Source organism: Sciurus vulgaris, assembly GCF_902686455.1.
Source record: "Sciurus vulgaris genome assembly, chromosome: 17".
Classification (NCBI taxonomy): Eukaryota; Metazoa; Chordata; class Mammalia; order Rodentia; family Sciuridae; genus Sciurus; species Sciurus vulgaris.
The window spans coordinates 23,432,668-23,457,444 of NC_136478.1; the positions used below are offsets into that span (position 1 = coordinate 23,432,668).

At 34.7% G+C, this 24,777-nt stretch overlaps 1 protein-coding gene across 7 annotated transcripts in view; it reads left to right on the forward strand.

Moving 5' to 3' along the window:
* CDH8 (cadherin 8) overlaps nucleotides 1-24,777 on the forward strand; it is a 350,895-nt gene that overhangs the window by 119,199 nt on the left and 206,919 nt on the right. For all 7 annotated transcript variants that reach the window (XM_079118021.1, XM_079118016.1, XM_079118019.1 and 4 more), the window contains exon 3: nucleotides 3,599-3,893. In XM_079118021.1, coding sequence (XP_078974147.1) covers nucleotides 3,599-3,893 — 295 coding nt within the window. The remainder of the gene's footprint in view (nucleotides 1-3,598; nucleotides 3,894-24,777) is intronic.

The following is a 24,777-nucleotide window of genomic DNA, read 5'->3' on the forward strand; positions in this document are numbered from 1 at the left end:
TGATGATAATAACAGTTTATTATTATTACTATTATAGAAGGGAGATCAGAAGAATAAAACAAGCAGATTAGGGGAAGGGAGGAAAGGAAAGGAAGGGAAGGTACTGGGAAATGAAATTGATCAAATTATGCTATATCTATGTATAGATAGCATAATAAATCATGCTATTATATAATTATAACATACTAATTTTAAAGAAAAGATTGCTACTTGTTGATCCAGCAGTCTCTAGGAATGTTCTGTGAAAACCCTGAATCTCAATCGTTTCATTGGTATAATGGGGAGATGGTCTCGGGATTATTGTGAGAATATTTATATATACATACAAATTGTTGTAAATTGTTTACCAGATATTAGTTAATATATCAGTGGCGGCAGCAGCATGACTATACTTCCCCTAAAATTTCTATTTGTATTTTTCTCTCATAAAGCTCTGCATCTTTGAAATCAGAGACCATGTCAGGTTGTTTGTTACTGTACCTAATCCACTAAGATTATAGAAGGACATGGGTGCTCTCTACTTGCTTACTAAAGAGTGGATGCGGTCTTCTGGTACCACAGCGAGCCCAAGTTTTCTCACCTATCCAGGCTGATTTGCACATGACCTTAGCCTGCTCCAATTAGCAAAGGCATCCCTTGGGAGAGATGGAGCTCACTCTCCAGCTGATGCCCAGTATGTGAACATCCCATGCTTGGAGTGCCTTTGGTTTCACACATTCACACACAAGAGAGTACTTACATGGGGTAAACTGAAAGTGACAGTGTTGTTGAATTGAAGAGAGCAGGATCTGTCAGACCTGTGAAGACCAACAGCAAAAGCAGAAGCTCCTAACTAGGCACTTCAAATACTTTTGAGGGCTGGGCTTATGTAGTTTTGCTCTTTCTGTAAATGGCTATTGTTTTTTATAGCTACAATCTTTTCTTTGTAATTTCAAATCTGTTACCTGAACAATTGTGTGTGTGTGTGTGTGTGTGTGTGTGCGCATGTGTGACACAAATAATGAGATGAAGTAATGAACACAGAAATTCAATATTCTCTTTCAAGGCTATTGTTAGTCTAGGGATCTGGATTTTATCAGAATGAGTTAAAAATGAATTTCTGAGCCGGGTGCAGTGGCACATGCCTGTAATCCCAGCTCGGGAGGCTGAGGCCGGAGGACCTCCAGTTCAAAGCCAGCCTCAGCAACAGAGATACACTAAGCAACTCAGTAAGACCCGATCTCGAAATAAAATACAAAATAGGGCTGGGGATGTGCCTTAGTGGTTGAGTGCCCCTGAGTTGAATCCCTGGTACCCACCCCCCAAAAAAATGAGTTTCTGGAGGAAAAAAAAAAAAAGAGAGAGAGAGTTGGAGCATACAGCATTTACCAAGATTTGAAAATTTTGTTTGGATTTTTGTATGTATAATAGTTATTTTTGAATAGTCTTCTTTCACTGAATTGTAAGCAGTGTTTTTAAATGGTTGGGTGGAGTTGAACATGTTATGAAGTCAAGACGGTTTTAGTTACTAAACACTTAAAGTGTTCACTTCCATGTTTTAATGCTATTCAAATAGATGGATGGTATCAGATTCTAAGATCAATTGTGCAGAGTAAATGTTTTATTCTCATACTGTAGTCAAAAAACAAATGGAAGTTCAAATAAATATGTATTTATTTATAAATATATAAATAAGTTTATGTAGTTAGAACTAAATCTTACCTTTGTATTTTATTCTTTAAAGAATCTGTTCTTCTTTCTCTTAGTTATTTTTAAGCACAAGGGATCCTCAACATCTTGGATTTTAATATAATTTACTAATCAGAGGTTATTGGTAGAAGGAAAGAAAACATGATAAAACAAGTTCTATCATAAATAACAATAAAAACAATTTGAATGGTTTATTTGTTAATTAGCAAAAATTTGTGGATAAGAATGACACATTCCAATATCTCTTGCATTCCAAAAATGGCTTGTATGTGAATGGAAGCTTCTGTGAATGATACATTATTCAAATTTCCTTTTTTTAATAAAAATGCTAATGGAAATGTTAAAATGCACATAAATTAAAATGATCATAAATTAGGATTAATATCACATTAATGAATTATAATCCCACATTCATTAAGATAAAGTGGCATTTCAATATTTGTTCTTGTTCATAAATTTAATACAATAAATGAAAGGGATACACTTTGAGATTCAATAAATATTTGATGTAATCTTATGCTTCAACTTTTTAAAATATTCAAAAGTAAAGTAGGAGATCGAGATGCTTTTGGATTCTTTGTTGCTCTTTTATGTCTTTTTTATAACCCTTTCTTTTCATTTATTGAAGCGCTAAATACAATTCAAATTGGTAAAGAAAGCAACTGAACCAGTTCTGACTAAAAGGAATCCCAAGAGAGCACAATGTCTTTTGAATTTCTAGTAATTTTTTCTTTCCACAATATGATTTTTTTTTTTTTAGCAAATATTTGAAATCTTAAAAAGAAAAGTAGAAATCTCAAGGTGCAATATTTGGAACTATATTGGCCGTTAAGTAATTGAGTTAAATGGAAAATATGTGCATTTATGCAATAATTTGCAGCTCTAATTTGATGAGTTATTTTTTTCTAAAAATGCAACCCAAAAGTAATATATTTTCTTGATCTATTTTGGTGTTTTTTTTTTTAACAGGAGTCAACATGATATAAGGGAGAAACACTACATATTAGAAACTTCCTGTCTTTCTCTTGAGAGCAAACTGTAAGGATTTTAAAATCAGAGATTCTGTTTTTCCTAGAACTTCCCCACACCTATCTTAGGCAGAGTATTTGCCTGCTAACAAAAACTTAATAAATATTTACCAAGTAAAAAGTTGATGACATGACCTGAGATGTATTTGAATTCCTGCTAAGTCTTTTCCCAGAAAAATTCCATTTTGGAAAATATGATTCCATATTGGGACCTCAGTGCTCTTCTCTATAAAAATGGAATAATTTTCCTGTAAGAAAATCCTATAAATTGTAAAGATTAAAGAAAACAAGTCTAACAAAAGCCATGCATTTTTAATCTAAGTTCTTAGGATTATTTGTGTTTATATCAACAGAGCAGACAGATGTGTGTCAAATGGGCACTACCATGTTTGAATACATCAGTGTGAACCTTGGAGAGCTAATGACTTGCCCTGTTCTGTGTTCTCATATTTCATATGAAATATTAACTCAGGTTTTGTAAAATTTAGGGAAATGATTGTATGAGAAGTAATCTGCATAGTTCTTGGCCCTCAGTGATTCATAAAGAGTAGCTAATAAAAATAACATTCAATGAATGTACCAAAAAATAAAAAGAATAATTTTTTTTAATGTTCAACTGATCTTTTTTATCCCTCTGCATGCATTTGAATTTATATTAAACAGGTCAGGACACTTCAGAAACCCTTTTCTAACTTATTGAGATGAAATTTGTCATGCTTTATTTCTGATTGATACGATATAACTCTATTGACTGTACTGCCACCCTTAGCAGAAAATGATGAAGTTGCTGAAAGCCCAAATTTGATATACAAACAGGAAATGACTAAAAAGTAACTTTGTAGATGACTCCATTACTAACTAATGCCACTCTTCATTTTTAGCTACACACAGACCTGGATCCTGGAAGCAAAAAAATCAAGTATATCCTCTCAGGTGATGGAGCTGGGACAATCTTTCAAATAAATGATGTTACTGGAGATATCCATGCCATAAAAAGACTTGACCGAGAGGAAAAGGCTGAGTACACCCTAACAGCTCAGGCAGTGGACTGGGAGACAAACAAACCTCTTGAGCCTCCTTCTGAATTTATTATTAAAGTTCAAGATATCAACGACAATGCACCCGAGTTTCTTAATGGACCCTATCATGCGACCGTGCCAGAGATGTCCATTTTGGGTATGTACGCTTTCCAATTTCACAGAACTATTAAGAGTCATCTTTAAAATAGCTCCTGGCATGAGGGATGGTGTGATGATGAATAAAAGACATTTATTACCGTCTTATCTCTAATTTGCATTTCCAAATCCCCTTTTTTGGCCTAAGTTCCACAGCTCAATAGCTTTAGTCCCTTAGTAATAGGAACTGACTGAGGAGCAGTTTTATTAAAATATCTCTCCTTACACGACAATATTTCAATAGGCTGAATTTGTATTCCTCTCGTAGAATTGTAGTTGGAGTATTGTTACTGAGGCGGATTTATCAAGATTTGTTCCAACATGCCAAGCTAATCCTATTGATATTTGCTTCATGTTTAATTATTTGTTTGTGTATATTCACATGCAGATGCAGTGCATAGAGAAATAGGAAACCTTCTAGGTCTGTAGTCTGCCAGATATTGACTTGAGCTGCTGGGTCAAGTCTACAGTGGATTAGGCAGTCACTGTTGCCAGGGAGACTTATTTTAGTGGCCAACTCTTAACAATTTTAGGAGCCACAACTACCACCATTGACCAATCCCACATTTTCTGAGCCATGGATGCATTTGTTACCTTTTGCACAGATCAATATATATTCCAAAAAATAATTTTAATCTTTTACATCTGATTTGTATCTACTTATTTATTTCTCAGCTTTAGCCTTGGTGCAGTAACCCTCAAAGCTCAAACTTCGTAAAATGAAAGGAGGGATTTTCAAAGTCTTCCTTGTCTGACAAAAGTAGTAGGCTGGGTGCAAAAGTCAAAATATAACATCACCAAAGTCCTTTTTTTTTGGACTACAATCTATGCCCAAGTTTGTTTCAAATTGTGTTTAAAGAGGTACAGTATGCAGCAAAGTCATACTGCTTAGAAGCAGATGAACATGGTTAAAAAAATAAACCCAGGTAGAGAGTAATTGAAGGACAGAACAAGGTACATGCAGACATGTACCATCATCATTCCAAGCCCCCAATTTGATATCAAATTATTCCCAAGTGAAAAACCTGATCAAGAACCCTGTGCACCAGGGAGTGAATCCCCAGGGATATTTAAACACCAAGCCATATCCTCAGTCCTTTTTTATATTTTATTTAAAAACAGTGTCACTTTAAGTTCCCTAAGGGTCCGCCCTGCTGAGACTGGCTTTGGACTTTGCAATCCTCCTTCCTCAACCTCTGGAGCTGCTCCGATTACTGGTGTGCACCACCATGCCCAGCCCTCAACAGCATCTTTACTATAGGTACAAGTAAGGGCAAAGTATTGATTGAGGTTTTCAGGAATAAATTTTGGTGCCCATTATCACATATAATAAAGAATGTATTTACTTTCTCAAGACAGTCTCAAATTTTAAGTTATTTTAGCAATTCAAGGTGATGCTTCCCTCCCTTGATCTGTTCCATGTATGTATGATTCCCTTATTTGGTCACTCAGTCCTTAAGTTTATTTTGTTCCTCTAGTTCCTTCTCCTATTCCTTTTTCTTTCCTTTCTGCTCTTCTCTTTCTTTCTCTACTTCAATTTCTTCTCCCTTTTCCTCCCTTCCTCTCTCCTTCCCCTCTGTTGTCTGCCTTGGTCAGCTCATGGCTTCAGCTGTGTGTTCAATCTGAATGGTTTTAAAATCCTATCCCTGGTCCCATCTGCCTGCTTAGGCCAGGATCCCTGTTATCAGTTGCTCCCTGAACATTTTCACATGAATGTCCCAAGGGCAGTTCAAACTCCATATTAAAAATCACACCTATTACTTCTTTTTATGAAATTATTTTTATGCCTCCTAATTGCTATGATTTTATCAGTGATCCTAATATACCCCAAAATTCCCTGTACAAAATGTAAGAGATATGTTGGAATCTTCTTTTCCCCTTTGAGCCTCTGTCTCACCTCACTTAATCACTACTCTACTCCTTCCTGACTGCTGTGTAATCTGAACATATTTCATTCTTATGATCCTCGGTCTAGATCAGATTGTAATGCCTTCCTCTGGATTATCTCAGTTACTTACCAAAGAGTGTGCTTGATTCTGATCTTCTTACTTCTTCAGTAATCAATGTATTTATGCTGGGAAAAACAAACAAACAAACAAACTCCTTTACATTCCATTGTGTTTGTTTTCACAGAAAAATAATCCTTATTTTCCTTAGCCAGAAGGACTTTCAATGGCTTTGTTTCATTTAATCTCTTTCTTCTTACCTATCTATAACATCGGTAGATATATAACCATTGCAGTGGCAAATAAGAAGTGATTTCAGGTCTTCATATTTTACCACATATTTCTCCTTCCAAGACTCTACTTTATCTATTTCTTGTGCAAGGAATTCTATTTTTATTTATTTTTATTTTCATCAATATAGAGTTGTTTCTCTGTGACTGGCTGAAATGATATTTTTTAAGGGAAACTTTATGACTTTCTAGCAGGAAGTAATCTCTCCACCACTGAAAAAAGAGAAACACACACACATACACACATATACCCCAGAACAAAAATCTCCATCTTTGCAAATTCTTTTATATTCTGACATGTGAAAAAGAGCTGAGAAACACTACATAATTTTTATTTTTGTGATTTTTTTTTTTGGGTCTGTTCTATCAGGACTTACCTAATTCCTCTTCTTTTTTGCGATTACAATAAAAGGGTTTCAAAACAATTACCAGCACCTCCAGTGCATATAGCACACTTTATTTATTTATTTTTAAAATTCTTTTTGTGGTGCTGGAGATTGAATGTCTTGCAAGCTAGACAAGTACTCTACCACTTAGCTATATCCTCCAGCCCCAACACACTTTATATTAATTATTGATAAATGGTGAACAGGGAAGCTGTTATTTTTACTTCTTTATTATGATTTCTCCATCTAAATGCCAGCTCTTTGACTGTAAATGTACCAGAGGCTGCTTTTTCTGTGCATATAAGTCATGTTCCTGATAGATATGTTGAGATAGGAAACCTTAGAAACTTCTCCAAACATTAAGATCATTTTCAGTAAGAAAAGATTTTAAAAGATATTAGCTACAAAATGCAATGCCCATGCGTGCATGTGCGCGCGCGCACGCGCGCGCGCACACACACACACACACACATACACACACACTCACACAGTTGCTTTAAATGTTTCGTCTTCAACATGTCTTCCAGAAACCACAGAGAATGTATTCAAGTTGCAAGAAAGAATTTGAATCCTGACTCCTTCCCTGATTATCTAGTTGACTTTGAAATCAGGAAGGTGAAATTATTTCCTATTTTCCTTAACTGTAATGCAAGGACAATAATTTCCATCCTGCTTTCACTGTGTGAGGATTGCATGATAAAATACAAGGTAAAGGAATGCCATAAAGTAAACAAATGTTCCATAATTGGTTGTTCTTATGGCATTTAAAATTACTTTTATTAATCTGTTCCCCATCTTACCTTCATACCTTCCCTTATGTATTGATTTTAAGCACTGGATGTCTGGTTTCTCTTTGACTCCAGCCTCTCTGGTTAAAGGAAGCAGAGGCAGCTGCACTATTTTATTGTCAAGCGTGAATTATTCTCTTCATTTCTCATCAAGGTGAATATCAGGATGAAGGTCAGCTACTATCTCCTTCCTCTCCCTATCACCACTGTTCTCTCTCAGCCTGTTTCTTCCCTCCCCTCTTTCCTTCTTTCATTTTTCTTCCTTTGCTCCTGCAGAAATGCCAGCACCTGCACCTGTATGCCCTGAGGAATGCCAGCAAGGGCTGAGGGATTTCATTGTGCAGAAAGTGAAAAATAAAATTCTAATTGAGAAATTTACCAATATTAAATTGAAATGAATGTGATGTTCAAAAACCGTCTGCCAGTTGACAAGCTGTCAAGACAAAACACACATATACATTTGCCCAAATGGCAGCCAAATTAATTTAGAACTATCTTATTTGGAAGCAGGAGACACGGTTCTTTTATATTCTACTGTGAATTTCAGAAGTTGATGAGAATTCACTTTTATAGCAATACTGCATAAAGAAAGACATGTGAGCTTGTCTGATTTTAACTGTGGATACCAAACTAGCAATGCTAAAGTTGGTTTTTCAGTGGAAATTTGCCCACACTTATTTTTTCAGTTTATGTATTTTTAATGGTATTGTGTGATGTTAAGGTGAAGGATGTTTTAATCCCAACTGTATTGATTAACTGAACCTACGTTGGGATATAATGAACTTTCTATTTGACTTTGAAATAGATTCCCAGATTATTTAACACCAAATGTAACTTCCACTTTTCTAAGTAACAAACTCCATCTCAGTGTCACATGATTTGTGAAGTGTATGCAATAATCCCTATTTAGAAGTATATTTGGAAAAATTTAATGATCTTATTTCAAAAGTGCTAACCACTTGTCCTAAAATAGAATTGATGCCCAATAAACACTAGTTTCTTCCATCCTTATCTTGATGATTTGATTCTACTAGTTGTCTGTATGATATGAATATTTTGGTCAGTGAAAAAAAAATGATTCAATAAGATTTACCTTTCCATTTTGCAAGTCCACAGTCTGTAATGAACAGTATTTTATTTAAAAGGCATATTAGTGAACACCGTGACAAGAGATATGACAGCAGGTGATGCTTAGGCTGCTAGGCACTGTGCATCGTTGTATTCATATTATGTGGAACATGGCAATGTAGATTTTCCTAGTTTTCTTGGAGATCCAGATTCCTCAAATGATGATCAATATGTAAGAAAAGCTTCTATTAGAGAAAAGTTCTGTTAAATATTTCTAATATCCACAATAATGCTTGAGCCTTAATCAGAAATGTAAGTTTCCCTATCCCTCATTATTTTTAATCAGAAAAAATGGGGGAAATAATAGCTAATATAAAGCTAGACATTAAGCAGAGGAACTGGGGTTTAAGTCCAGACATCTGGCTCTACCTCCCATGGGTTTAACCAGTATGCTCTACTGATCTTTGATAATATCTCTAGAGAATTTTGTTTATATGAGCATGATGATTCTGCTGCATATTTATAACAGTTAATGTTTTCCTAGGTGGGAGAGCTTTTGAGGTCAGCATTCTTTGCAAATTAAATTGAAGAACTGAGAGGCAAGTTGTGGCAGTTTGAGTGAGATATTTTGCAATTTTCAAGACAAAAATTTAAGAACTTTAAAAATATACGAACAAAACATCAAATAGAAATTCAAATAACAATAAAAATTAATTAAGATTCATGTGGTGAATAGCTGGGGCCAGAGTGTTGCTAATGTATTTAAGATAAAGGAGAAAGAGAGTAACTTGAATTGACTCTGGGCTTTCTGGTGGTGAATGTGGAAAGAGACTGCACTTTCCACCCAAAAATATTAATTGAAATATCAGAAGGAGGTCAGGGAATGACTTAGTAAGTATGCATTTTATAAAGGCAAATCTCACTGCTTTCCAAAGTCTATCGCCAAAAAGGTAATGTAAGTCTATACACAATAAGCAAGCTTACTCGCTCTCCTTGAACAATGAGTCAGCCAAAAGAAAAATGTGAGATTATTAAATCTTTTAGACATTTTTCCTCTTGATAAATGTAGCTATGTGTTATTAATATTCCTTTGTCTTCTGTTAGCATTAACATTGTGCATTTTCTTTGTAAATGTGTCCTTTTAGGGTAATCATTCTCAAATCCTCTTTTGGCAAGAGATCCATATAAAATATATACAATTTATTTTGTGTTTTCCGTTATCTGTAATTTGGAATAAATTAATTCTTAGTGAAAAGTGACTAACATATGCTTGATATCTTTCCTGAACTATTGGAAAGTAAGTTTCAGACATTTTGCTCCAAAATTTTCATTAAGTTCTCCCCAAATGGATGTTTTCTACATAAGCACAGTACAAGCATGCAAATTAGGACATTTATATGGACACACCATTGTTTTTAAGTATTATGGATCTTAGCCAAATGACTCCAGTGGTCCTAATAATATCCTTTTATGGTAAAGTGCATCCTATCCAGGACTCCAAATGCATTAGACTCATTCAGCCTGGAAAGTTCTGCAGTCTTTTCTTCCCTATCATGACTTTACAACAATTAAAGAAACATTGTTTTATAGAATTCCTTAGATGTATAGACTGGGGTTAGATTCAGAATGCACATTTTGGACATTAGTAAAAGATCTGTATTAAATCTGTAAGATTTTGATATATTCCATTATTGGTGACAACAACTTTGATCACTTCATTAAGGAGGTGTCTGCCATTTGTTTCCCTTGTAAAATTATTCTTTTATTCTCTTTGTACTTAATACTTTGTGGGAAGGTATTTTGAGCCTTCATAAATATTTAATTCAGCATCAAAATATGAACCCCAAATTTTAACATCCATTGAATTTTCTTGGCAGAATTAATTATTAATATGAGAACTGGAAAAATGGTAATTTTCTCAATTCTTTTAGTCCACACACATTTAATGATTTTCATTCTCCTATAAGGAAAAACTTCTTATATTCCTCTTTATTTGTTTTTGTATTTATTCATACTAATTTAGCATTTTTGATTTCTGTTTTATGAACTCAGTTATAATTTGGACTATTTATTCTGCTATTCAGATTATCTACAACTTGGCCATGATGTGGCTGTGATGCTAATTCTGTGTCCTAATGACATGCCTCTGTCATTCTTAGGTGACATTTTTATCTTCTGGTTCAACAAAGTGTTTAAGGGTCATTTCATATTGTCTGTATCCCAGTCCTATCATAGTCTATTTATACAAAGAAATCTAGTTCCACTTAAAAAGAATTGCATATACATACCAAAGTCCAGGTATTAGTTTAGTCATTGCTCTTAGGGTGCTATTGTTCCCCAAATCTCTCAGTGGCTTAGTGAACAGGACAACAGTAAAGAATGCCTGGAAGTGTGTGCATACACATATGCACATACATATTTATCTGTCCAGAAAGGACTGAACAATGTTCCTGAAAATTTCTTATTCATTCAGAATCGTGGAGAGTGGCCTTATTGGGGAAAAAGGGTCTTGAAGGTCTAATTAATCCAATCTAGGTCATACTCAATTAGATTGAACCCTAAATCCAATGATTGGAATCCTTAAGGGAAGGCCATGTAAAGACACAAAAACTCTCAGAGAAGCCCATGGAATGACAGGCATAGGCCAGGGTTACACCACACAAATCAAGGAGAGCCAGAGTCCACCAACAGCTAGGAAGAGTGTGGAAGTTCCCTTTGGAGGAAACATGGGCTTACCACCACTGATTTTGGACTCCAAAGAGTGAGAAAATAAATTCCTGTTGTTTAAAGCAACCTGATTTGTGGCAAATTATCATGGTAGCCCTAGGAACATAGCATATGCTCTATTGATAATCCTGAGTTTGCCTCTATATTTCAAATCATAAAGCACAACCATTCTATATTGTTCTTTCCCTAACAGTAAAAAATTTTATTCTTTTTATCTCCTGTATATTTGTTAATTGAATTATTCCTTAGCCCAGCATAATTTATCTCCATTGGCTCCATTGCCCCACACTGATTTCCCCACCCTGGTGGTTGTTTGCTGTCCCACTCTTCCTCCACACCCTTGCCCTTTGGAGGAGGAGATGGACCCATATCCTGCCCAACCACACCTAATGTCTGTGGAATTCAACTGTTCAGACCAAAGGCAGTCAGAAATGGGAACAAGAAACTACAGAACATTCTCTACATTTATCCCACTATTATTATACAATAGATCTATAGCTATATTTCCTAATATGTATTCAAAATAGGCATAATGCAAAGAGAGATTAAATATGTTTGAATTAAAGCCAAACTGTTTTTCCTATTTAAGTCTTTAAAGTATTAATATATCATAAGTTGATAAATTCATATTATATGCCCTTATGAAAATATAGACATGTATATGATCACAGAAACTTTTTAGAAGAATCCTAAAGCATCACAGGATTTTATTCTACAAAAGCCTTAAAAATACAGATCTAATGAGAATAAATTTTTGTTTTTATGCAAGACTACATGTGAAGTTAGCATGCAGCTAGTGCAATTTCTAAAAAGTGAATTGCAAATTATAATAACTACAACTTGGATTAGCTTGTTATTCTTGTTTTTATCCAGTTTATAGTTTAGTTTCAAATAAAAAATATACTGAAAGTAATAATTAAAGAGATTCATTTTATATTCTTTGTTATTAGAGAAACAATTTATGTTACATAAGCTTATAGATCAAAGGATGTTATAAACTGACAAACTGTCTTAAGCTTAACATACATCCTTTTCATAATTTAGAGGTGGTGGCTTTCTTTCTCTCTCTAAGCTACATTTTAGAAGAATTCAGTAGCATAGCTCTATTTTTAAAGGAGCAATGCAGAGTAAGAAAGAGGAAAACATATCATGATGGATTTGATTATATTTTTTGTCTGGTTTGATTCAGAGTGACGAACAAAATTGAAATTCTTTAGGAAAACATGGGCGGGAAATCATGAGGATTGAAATAAACACTTTCAAAAGAAATCCAGCTGCTGTACCTGATATGAATGTCAATAACAGCTGTGGACCCAAAACTTTAAGATGGGGTGAGGATTCTATCATATCTGTTCTGCATAAAGAAGTTAACCCTCCATTCTATGAAGACAGTATAATAGCCAATAAATATATATATGTATATATTCATATATCCATTCAAATATATGATTCATTACATATATGTCATTATATATAACATATATAATGATACATATATAAAATATATATATAAATATATCTTATGATGAAAGTGAAGCAATAGCTTCCAATACATAGATTGTGGTTGTTACAAAAGGTCTTCCTAAGTGGTTAATGACCTAGATTTTATCAGAATATCTAAATGGGAGAGTTAGTGACAATTAACTGTGAGAGGTGGCTGAGAGCAAGTGTAGTGAACAGTGATGGAAATATAAACCAGGTTTATTTTCATAATTTTTGTAATAGGAAACTCCTTCCTCAATTTTTTTCTGTAACATTAGCTTTTGTGTAATCCCTCAGTTATAAGGTTACATGTTATCAGTCAGTTAACTCATAATAGAAAAATGCAATTCATCCATCGTATTGTCCATAATATATCATTGACTATTTTTAGCATCTTTCATTGATCAACTCTTATTTCCATCCTCTTAAGTTTATGAGGTTCTTGATCCAAACCTCAACCATACCATATATATAAAAATATATGTATGGTACACACACACACACACACACACACACACACTAACATAGATATAGTAGCTTAGGGAACTTTATTATAAATTTTAGTGAAACATTGCTTTCACTCACTTTGAAAACAGTGAGCATTTCAGAATTATTCACTCTAGGGCCGCATCATCAGACTCAGCCTCATTGCTGTTTGGGATTCCATAACCAACACGAGCTAGAGGTTTTCAACTGTTTCTTCTGCAGTTGGTCCTTGCAATTCTTTCTAGAAGATGAGTCCCAATAACCAACCAATGTAATTTCATCTGAGTAGTATAAATCACAAGAATATATGATGAAATACTTCATTTGATTTTGCAAGTAGTAATATAATACTACTACCACTTCTATTTTCTATAAAAACTATATAGAAGTATATTTTGAAAGATAAATGCTCACAATTTGAACATACTGAAAAAAGCTTAATAATATCTTCCTCTATTCCCTTTGGATTGTGATTTTTGTCTCAGTTTCATCTAGAAACCAGGATCTACTATTTATGCCTATCTGAACATTTGAATTGGTATTTCAGAGAATTAAAATTAAATTAAAGAGTGGACTCAGCATTAACAATATCTAAGTGAAAAGGCAACATTGATGATATATCTGAACCTGGGCCCTGAAAACTAGTTAATCCTGTATGTGCCAATTACACGTTAGTTTCCAAGTCTATTCACAGCCTTAGCTAACGCTCAAGTTGAATTTATTTACTTTTTGTTTATTTTTTCTTCTTTATACCTGGTGCTTTCTTTCGGGAATTATCTTAAACTCCATTTGATTATCATAATGTTGACTCTTTATGTTCCTTGGAAATAGCTCTTCCTTTCAGTCAGATTCTGGTTCATGCTAATATAGATACATTGGTTTACCTCTCTGAAAATTGCACCCCACTTCCCTTTTCTTGGAGAATTTTTCTATGGCTGATGTTTTATCCAGACACATTCTGAACCCCTCAGAGGAAAATAACACATCTACTGCTTTCTATTCAAGTAATGTTCTGGTACTTGAAATACCGAAAAGTATTTTCAAATCAGTAAATCTGCACTTATCACGAGGAAAATCAAAACACTCAAGAGAAAAAAAAAAAAAAACTTTTATTACAGATATAAGGTTGAGAAATCAGGTGGGATTCTATCTAGATATTCCCGTGATCCTGTACTCACTTTTAACTCATTGCCCTTAGATGCAAATTAATATCTTAATAACATGTTTATTGATCTTAGAGACAAAAGGGCAAATATTTCATGTTATTCAAGCCATGAGTGTGTCTTAGACTCTATAAAACAGCATCAACACCCACACTGTTATAAGGGTGTTTTATCTTTGTTTCTTACAAAACACATTATAAAAATCATAAATTAAGAGAGGCTAGAGAGCAAAAGCTCATAGAGTTCATCTTTTTCTCACATTTGTTTGGCAGATAAATGAATTACTGCCTGTCGGGGCAGTTCTGAAACACATCTGAAATTCTCAAGCATTGACTGAAGGTGAACATGGGCACCTTTCTCAATATATTTTTAGGGTGTGGCATGATTTCCTCAGAACCTTGCCTCTCAAGGCCAATAGGTGCTTTCTAGAGCCTGTCTCTATGTTATAAGCACCATACTTCTGTAAATTTGGGCTTGATAATTGTCAAGTCATGGATTCAAGAGACATTGCTTTTTGATTGTTAAACCCAAATGCTTTTATTCTTTGGTGGATCAGAAATCACAGTTTTATAGTTTTCTACCATATGTTTTTCTGTTCTGCCAGTAACTTCATGTAGAGAAAAACTTGAAGCCTCTGTTACATTCACTTAATCCTACTACCAACTTTATAAGATAAATATCATTATTTTTACTTTATAAATGAGGAAACTAAGATACACAATCATAAAGTGACTATTTAAGTTCCTACCTTTGATAAGAATAGTTGACCCCCATCAGATAATAGAAAGAACCACTTATGGTACACAGAATGAAGGAGTTATGATTGAAAAGAGACCATATACAATTATGCAGTCGAAAAAAGAAACATGCGTGACGTGATTGCTTCTGTCTCTCGGATGGGAGGTAAACCTGGAAGGGAGGCAGAAAAATCCAGAAATGCACTGGAATCCAGGACAACAAACTGGAACCCAGAAAGACAAACCAGTGCCTGCATCTCTCTGTTACGCTTCACATTTCTGTGGGCTGGGTACACTGCAGAAGAAACTAGTGTCTTTTTATCATAGAGCTTCACAGGCACATAAGCCAGGACTAAGAGAACCAGAAAGCAAACGCTATAGAGTCTGACACAGCTGTGAGCCTGGGTGTTCCTGCCCCCATACCAAAAACGTACACTCTCAGGGCCTCCAAGTCATGCATGAGCTGTCCCAGTGCCTCAGGTTCTATGCTCATATTCTCCACTTCTGTCTTAAAAATTTCGTGCCCTGCCTAACCAGGACAATATAGGATAGAGAGTTCTAGTAATACAATTTTAGCTTAGCTAAATTGATAGAGAATAAAATCATACAGATTATTCATCTTCTACTGAGACTAGGCATGTTGTAAAACACTGTATATACTTTTAGAAAGTTGCATCATATATATCCAAGGTACAATATATATTATATAAAGATTTAAGGATTATATTAAATGACATTAATTTATATGTTAAGTATTATTATCATATTCTTTTTTTGTTTGTTTGTTTGTTTTTGGGGTGCTGGGGATCGAACCCAGGGCCTTGTGCTTGCGAAGCGAGCACTCTACCAACTGAGCTATCTCCCCAGCCCTATTATCATATTCTTATAGTAAAAAATATTCCTAGAGTGAATTTCTGTTTGGGGTGGAATTGTGTTTCCCCAGAATTCTTGTGTTGAAACTCAAATCTCAGTATCTCAGAGCGTGATTGCAGTAGAAAACAGGTCCTTTATATAGGTAGTTGATGCTAAGTAGGTCTGGGCTCTATTCTAATCTGACTAGTAGTCATTATAAAAAGATGAAAATTAGACACAGAAAGAGACTGTAGGTTCAGATGTGCACAAAAGAAAAGGCAGCAAGAAGGCCACCATCTACAAGTCATGGAAGAGAAATCAGCTCTACTGGTACTCTTATATGGGACTTCCAGTTTCCAGAACTGTGAGGAAATACATTTCTGTCCTTTAACCATGCAGTCTGTAGTATTTTGCTACAGCTTCCTTAGCAAAATAATGCAGTTTGTGTGACTATATTTAACTACATTTAATTAGGAAGCACTAGTCTCAAAATCTAAAACTAGAGATTTATTAAACAGATATTCATGTTCTCTCTTCTATGATGACTGTATGCTTTTTATCAAATCTGTCTTAGGATCATATCTCCAGATACAGAGTGAACATCTCTTCCCAATTTTGATATATATATGTATATACATACACACAGATATATATATATATATATACTGGAAAATTAGGTGCTCAAATGTGTGGAATTTCTTGTTCTTTAAATAAATCATTAAAATTGTAGCATGGTTTCAGGTATCTGTGAAATGTTAGAGTTCCCATTTATTTCACATCCACATTCCACCATTGTTAACATCTTTCATGACTATGGTATATTTATTAGAATAAAAGAACCTATGTAGACACAGAATTTTAAGTGAAGTCTATTTATTACAGTTTCCTTAGTTTTTATCTAATTCCACACATTTTTTTTTCTATTTCAATGTCCCATCTAAGTTACCATACTGTGGAAATTATGTGCATTTCTCCTGCATGAGGAATGTGTTCTTTTTTCCTTCTTTCCTTCCTTTCCTCTTTTCTTTCTTCCTTCCCTCCCTTCTTTTCTTCCTCCCTTACTTCATCAGTATGGACTCAATGTTTGTTTTTACATATATATTTGGGGTTATAACCCAATATAACTTTAATTTTAACTCAGTTTTTCATTTTTGTTCATTAGAAGGCCTCTCAGTTGTCTCCTATGTTCCTTTGGAATATCCTCCTCTCTCTCTCTCTCTCTCTCTCTATATATATATATATATATATGTATGTATATACACGTATATATACATGATATAGGCATATATCATTTCCATACTGTATTGCAAAACATGATCCAGGCTTATCTTAAAAACACTGATTGTGTCAATTCTAGAATCAGCTATTTTGCTAGGAAGCTCTGGTTTCTTTCATTGGAAAACAGTGTTAGAAAGAAACCAATATCTGAGTAGTAGGTGTAGTTTTTGTTTTTGTTATTGTTTTATGTTTACCTAGTCAGCTCTCAGCTGAATAAAGATAAATAAATGTTGGTGTGCCAGTTCACCTGGCATCCATTTTCCTAATTGTTTAAAAACAGTGTGCATGTGCTGCAGACCCCTGTAAGGACCAGCCCTATCAACTAGAGTACTAAGCTATGTGTGGTTAATTTTGACTTTAGTTTCACATATTCCATTCACTTGTTTTTATTTTTTTTATTTTTTACAGACTGCATTTTGATTCATTGTACACAAATGGGGTACAACTTTTCCTTTCTTTCAAAATTACTTAGATCTGACCAGCATATGACCAGTTATCCAACTTCTTGGTATTTATACAAAAGATCTAAAATCAATATACTATAGTGATACTTGCATACCAATGTTTATAGGAGTGCAATTCACAACAACTGAGTCATAGAACTGGCATGAGTGTCCATGAGCAGATGAATGGGTAAAGGAAAGGAGATATGTATACACAAAGGAGTTTCACCAAGGAAGAATGAAACTATGTCATTTGCAGGTAAATGGATCAAATTGGAGAACAACAATTAAATGAACATTTATTAAAATGAACCAGACTCAGAAAGACAAGAGCCAAAATATTTTTCTCAGATGCAGAAACTATAGAAAGAAGTAATACAAAAAGGGAGAATTGGAAATATCATGAAAACAGAAGGAAGACCAATAGAGTAGAAGGGGATTAATGCAATGAGGAGGGCACTCGAAAGTAGCAGGAAATAAAATCTACCAAATTATGCTATATCTAGTTATGAATATACCACAATAAATCCTGCCTAGATATATAATTATAATGAAATAGTTGAAATATTAATAGAAGGGAGGTCAGTACAGTAGAGCAGGTGGATCAGGGGAGGAAGGATGGAGGGAAAAGGGAAATATTAGAGAATGAGCTTGATCAAATTTTGTCATATACATGTACAAATATGGCATAATGAATTCCACTATTATGTATAATTATAATGCACCAATAAAATAAATACTTAGGTCTTTTTCTCTCCACATCCTCTTCAGTAAGTTGTAATGATATCATGTCATAAATTATATCATTCTGTCACAGTTTGCCATCTATTCAGAGAATCCTTAATTTCCTTAATTTTTTTTACATTTGCATGTATTGTTTCACTCTTAATGCTGTATGGTTCTATGGGTTTTGACAACTACACAGAAGCATGAGGAGCATGTATCCATCATCATAGTATTTTACAGAATAGTGCAACTGCCTCAAAAAAATTCCTTGAACTTTAACTATTGAACTTCCTTATTTCCAGAGCTCCTGGCAAACACTCATTTCTTTACTACCTTTTTTTTTGTCTTTGCTGAAATGGGATCACATAATAGATGGACATTTTACTTAGTAATCATCACTTAAGATTCATCCATGTTTGAATAGCTGGATAGTTCATTTCTTTTCCCCACTAAATAGCATTCCATGTTACCTGTACTATAATTCATTTTTTCATTCACTATTGAATGGATTCATTCATTTTGATTGATTTCCATTTTCATATGTGATTATGAACAAAACTGTTATAAACCTCCATGCACAGGCTTTTGTTTAGAAATACATTTCCATTCATTTTTATTTTGACATAGATTTTTAACATCTGGCAGTATGACACCTGATCATATGATAAGATGATGTTTCATTTTGAAAGAAATTCCAAACTGGCTTCCACATTGGCTACAACCTATTTCCTTTGTACAAATATTGAGTGAAAATTCCTGTTGCTCTAAGTACTCACCAGCAATTCACATTTTCATATTTTGGGATTTTAACCTTTTTAAAAGTTGTGCACTGGTACTTTTTGTTTTAATTTCCAGTTTCCTAAACACTAATGGTGCTGAGGATTGTTCATACTTATTATCTAGTGTACATCTTCTTTGGTTATGTATGTTTGGATATTTTGCCCATTTTTAACTGGGTTGTATGCTTTCTTATTTTTGAGATTGGAGATTTCTTTATTTATTTTATGTACAAGTCCTTAATCAGATATACATTTGCAATATTTTTTCCTTGTCTAGTTTGTCTTCTGCTCAGCTTCACAATGCCCATAATTACTCATTTGTAAGTACTTCTCAGATAACTGAAAATGTTAAAGAAAACCATTTAAATTAGTTTAACCAAAACATTCACCAGGAAGTACCAGCAATGATCTGTGAAACACCATAGAGATACCACTCACTGGATAACAGGCAAAACGATGGCAGTGAACCTAGACTGTAAAGCAACTGGCCAATTTTGAAATTAGCAGACATTCTTGAATGAATTCCAATAATCACATTATAAAAGGGGAAAGGATCTTAATATGCTGCCAAAGTTCAGTACCTTTGGGATATGCTTCCTAAGAGAATTTTTACCTTTTCTTTCTTCTGTTCAAACTGTGTCCTTCTGTCCCTATTCTCTGAAAATGTGTTTATGGATAGTCTGTTCAGTCTGTTCATCAGATTGTCCCTCCCAAAATTGCCCTAGTAATTCCCACCCTTTCACAGCTTATGGAAAAGGCAATGAATAAAGGACTGAATATCTTCTTGTTAACAACCCTGTGAGCAGACCCTATGCAGAATCTTCCTGTCTCAAGGAGGAAGTGAACATCCACAGGACATCTGCCTACCTCATGCTGTTTCTCTTCTCCAAGTGACTCCCTTTCCCCTTCTTCCTGTTGACAGTGTAAGATTCCAGAAACTGCCTCTGTCTGGGTTGCTTCTGGTCTAGGACGTTGGTAGACATTTGACCATACCTATTTCAATTGTTCTCTCAACCATGGGTATTTGCCATGAAGATAGAGCAGACATTGAAATAGCACCTTTCCAAATAGCTCAACACAAAAATATGTGAATTAGGAGCAATCAAGAAGGACTCATATTTTCGTGGTATATTTTAGATCAACGGAGTAAAGCTAGGCTTCAAAGTGAGAAGGGATAGAGCCAAGGCAACACAAGACAATAGGAAAATTCTTGTTGGGTTTCTTAATTTGTGATTCTTCTCACGTAGAGAGCCTCAGGCAATCGCCATCTCTGGCTTCCATGATACTTCCAACTGTCTGTAGATGACAACTCAAAAGGTGGAAGGATATATTATGTTCCTTAAAACAAATCTTCCCTAGGAAATATAAAACAGTTTGATGGATGTTGTGAGTGGCAGTGGCAATGAATTGTCCAAAGGGAGGTCTGTTAGAGAGGGGATATGGAAGTGTCTTCCTGACCATGTCAACAGAGTATACAGGAAACATGCATTCATGCCCACACAAACTATGTGCAGTTTCCTCATAACACGGACCTCAAGAAGAGACTCATAGTTGATGCTTCCTTGTGAAAAATCTTGACTTCTTAGTATCAATAAGGCATGTTGTGGACATTAACAATATGTACTATATTATCTTTAAAATAAAATAATAACAAAAAGAAGACATTTTTTCTTTATCTACCAGTGATTGCTGCACAGATAAAAGCAGTGAACTGCAGTCAAATCCTTGGGAAAGTCAGAACCAAGCTAAGGGTAGGATATTCTTTCTACCAGGTTTGTGAAAGCAGCATGCATGTCCTTGATTGAAAGGAGAATCAGAGAAGGAATATCCTCAGTTCTTCACGGTGACTGCAATGTCAGGCTTCCATCCATTTGTATTCACAGATCCTATTAAGGGATGTAAGATAACCTACGGTTTTAAAAATTACTGCTTAAAGAAGAAATGGATGATCAAGACGGAAAACAAAGGGCAAAATTCATTCCTGAACATGTTTTTTGTCCTTTTTCTGACCTTGACAGAATGATCATCCCCTCAGGTTTTCTTTCTTTTTCTTTTCTTTTCTCGCTCTTTCTTTTCTTCCTTCCTTCCTCTTTCTTTCTTTCTTTCTTTCTTTCTTTCTTTCTTTCTTTCTTTCTTTCTTTCTTTCTTTCTTTCTTTCTTTCTTTCTTTCTTTCTTCTTTCTTTCTATCTTTCTCTCTTTCTCTCTTCTTTCCCTCCCTCCCTCCCTCCCTTCCTTCCTTCCTTCCTTCCTTCCTTCCTTCTTTCCTTCCTTCCTTCCTTCCTTCCTTCCTTCCTTCTTCCTCTCCTCCTCCTCCTCCTCTTCTTCTTCTCCTTCTCCTTCTTCCTATTCCAGTATAATTACTAGAGCTGCTGATACCATTAGGTGACAATAAATTAATATCAAACAATTTCTACGCATTTATGTCTATGTAACAAGTTACAGTGTCAGCACTAAATGGAGGGAGATGCACTGTCCACCTTTATAACTGCTGTATAGCTGTAAACACTGCACAGGCATCCTGTGAGCAACTTTGAAAATAGGTCTTGAGGCAAAACAACTGGCATTATGTGATATGATAGAAATTCAGCATTGTCTCCATTACTGAATTTAGCACTAGGGGCATTGGCACCTTAGATTTGGCATTAATATAGACAGAAATTCTTGAGGTTGTCTTGAGGCTTTTCTTCATTTCCCACTTTTCCTTCATGCCTAGTTTTAAATTCTGTATTGGAGTGTAATATCCATACAGTAAAATTCACCTACTCAGCCCAAGTTGAAATGAGTTTATTAAACTAACACCCAAATAAAAAGTCAGAATGGCATCAAACACCCAAATTCACTCTCGTTCCCCCTCCCAATAACTATTCTTGTAGAATAACTGATATCCTCATTTCTAATGGCATAGATAAGTTCTGCCTGCTTTCTACCTCTAACCAAATAGAATCCTAGGCTATATATGCTTCGGTGTCTCCATTGGTCCTTTTGCTCATTTATCTTGTTAATCCTCACCATCAACAACCCCTTCGTCTTCTCATTCTTCAAGGTGACTTCAATCATTTTATTTTGCCTTTCATTACATAGCCCAAGGCAACTAAGTAGGAGATTCCACATTAAAGCTAGGGTTGTTTTTTCAAGTCTAGCTACTAGCACCTTCTCTTTGTTAATCCAATGGTAAATCCACCCCAGTGGGACATTGTAGAGGTCTCTAGCTTGCTTCAATCACGTGTTATTTTTTCTTAACAAAAAGTAACTTATTAAAACTACTATTTATTGAAACAACAATAAAACTCCTATAGTTCTAATTCCTATTTTGTTTCATTCTTTTGATTTCAAACTTAACATGTCTATTTTCTCCAATTGTTATCATTAAATAGATTTTATAAGTATTTATTGAGTACCTGCAATTACAGACAGTAAAGTCACAGAGATAAAAGCTGTGTTTGCAGAGATTTCTTTGTTAGGAGTTCATTCCCTGGAGTCAGCAAGCCTTGTTGAAAATCCCTGATAGTTTTCTTGAACAGAGCACTGAATCCACCCTGAGTCCTTGGAGATCCACCTCCAGGATTCTTGTTCAATATCAAATATGCTGTTAACTTATAAGGGATATGTCATGTTTGAGAAAACTATTACATATTACAAGAATCTATATGTGTTATGGTTTTAAGAGAAACTTTGTCTCACTACTACTATCATTTGCCATATGTAGAAGCCAAATGTCAGATAAACGAAATATTAGAGAAGTGTAATGTGAAATATATGCAAATGGACAAATGGTATTGTCTTATACATAGACACTGTTGCCTGCTTATGCTTATTTCCAGGACAACTACGTAAGGAAATATTGGAAAGTATAAGAAATATGTTAAAAATGTACTCAAAATCAAGATTTTTGTTTTCAGTGTAATCAGAAAGGTTTAAAACAGATATAAATATCTTAGAATAGATTTCAAATTAATTAATATTGTTTTATTAAATACCAAGCATGCCGTGTTTGGATGTAATCAGATTTTGGAAAGCAGCATGTTATGCAAAGTGCACTTTCACGTTTTTGTACATGCCATGCAAACACTGTACCTGCCTTCAAGGAGCACATAGGCTGGCAGGGAAGGTAGCCGGTGACCTTGAATATTGACAAAGATTTAAAGGACCATGATAGCAGAAACCATGATTACTTATATCACCCAGGGATGACAAGGAAGAGTACCTGGGACTCTGATTGCTTAAAAGCTATATGGCAGGGTGTCAATTAAAATTTTCTGTTTTCTCATGACTCAAAGGACCTGCAGCTATTTCTTAAAAATTTTGCCAGTGATGGGAGACAGACCTGTAGTGTCTCAGAGTGAAACCACCTAAGTAGAGCAAAGACTGCTAGCATGACTGTGTGGCTCCACTTAATAGCTAAAAGGTTGATTCCTACAAAATCCAAAGCATTTCAGCATCATCTTTCTATTCCTAGGTCTATAAGATCCAGAACACATAAGCAATTAGCACCATATTCAAATAAGCAAGCAGGTGGACGAATTTAAACATGTGCAATTATTTTCAATATGGGATGGAAACTTTAAATGATATCCACCAAGTAAACCCTTTGGATCTGAAGATATTTCAACACATCATGATTGAAGTTATTGCTGTGGTATCAGCAATAGTGAGAAAGACCATTTTGAAGCTCTTCCACCTCCTCAGGTCATTGAGATAAGAGTTGTGTTGGTTCTTGAAGGGAGAGTGCCACCTTAGATATGGTGTTTGATTTGAAACCGAGAAGGTATTCCTTATTAATTCTAAGATTCTGCCTGGCTTTTAAGGTAGATAGATAGCTCTTTACATTCTACAGAGCTTCTATTACTACAGAAACCAATTTAAGGAGGTAACGCTTAGATATGTGATCCAAGGTAGGCTTAGGCCAGCTTAAAGAATATAAAAATATGCTTTCCAGTGTCTGATTTAATGCTTTCTTAAAGTGATCAAAGTTAAAAGCTCAGACTTTGAAGCCAGACTGGTGTTGGAGTCATGGCTACTGGGCAATCAAAGGAAGAGAATTTACCTCTCTGAATCCGAGTTTTTCTTTAAAATGGGATTAAAAAGAAAAAAAATATATGAAAGGATAAATGACTTTGCATGGCATGCAGTATTTCAATAAATGTCAGTTTTCCATGGTTCTGAGATATTAACTATAATCATGAAGCTTACTTCTCTGTCAGCATGCTGTTTCCAAATTCTTTGAACATCAATGTGCATAAATTTGTATCTTCCTCTTTGATATTTTTGTTTAGGACAAATTTTTAGAATAAAGCTACTTAGTCTATTTAAAACAAATGATTGATTATTCATTTGTCCTTATTCTTCATTTCTGTGATCTTACCCTCTTGTGTATTATTTTTAAGTTCACTTTCCAAAATTGTCGTTTTTGACCTTTCCCCTGGGTTCTAGACCTACATCTCAAATTGTTTATGTATTATCTCCAGGTGAGAATGATTTAACTTAACCAGCAGTTCACTCAAAACTGTATTTGTCAGTTAACTTTTTAATGCATAACACCAGTACTACAATCTTTTATGGTTATAAACAGCATACATTTGCTATTTCAAGTTGATGTGGGTGAGGGGTCCCTTCAGAAGTTCAGTGAATTCTCTTCTTCAGGATCTTATAGGGCTAGAAGAAAGGTTTCATTCACCACTGGGGTCTTATTTCAGGCTCAAATGGACAAGAACCCAGCTTCTCGGTCTCACGATT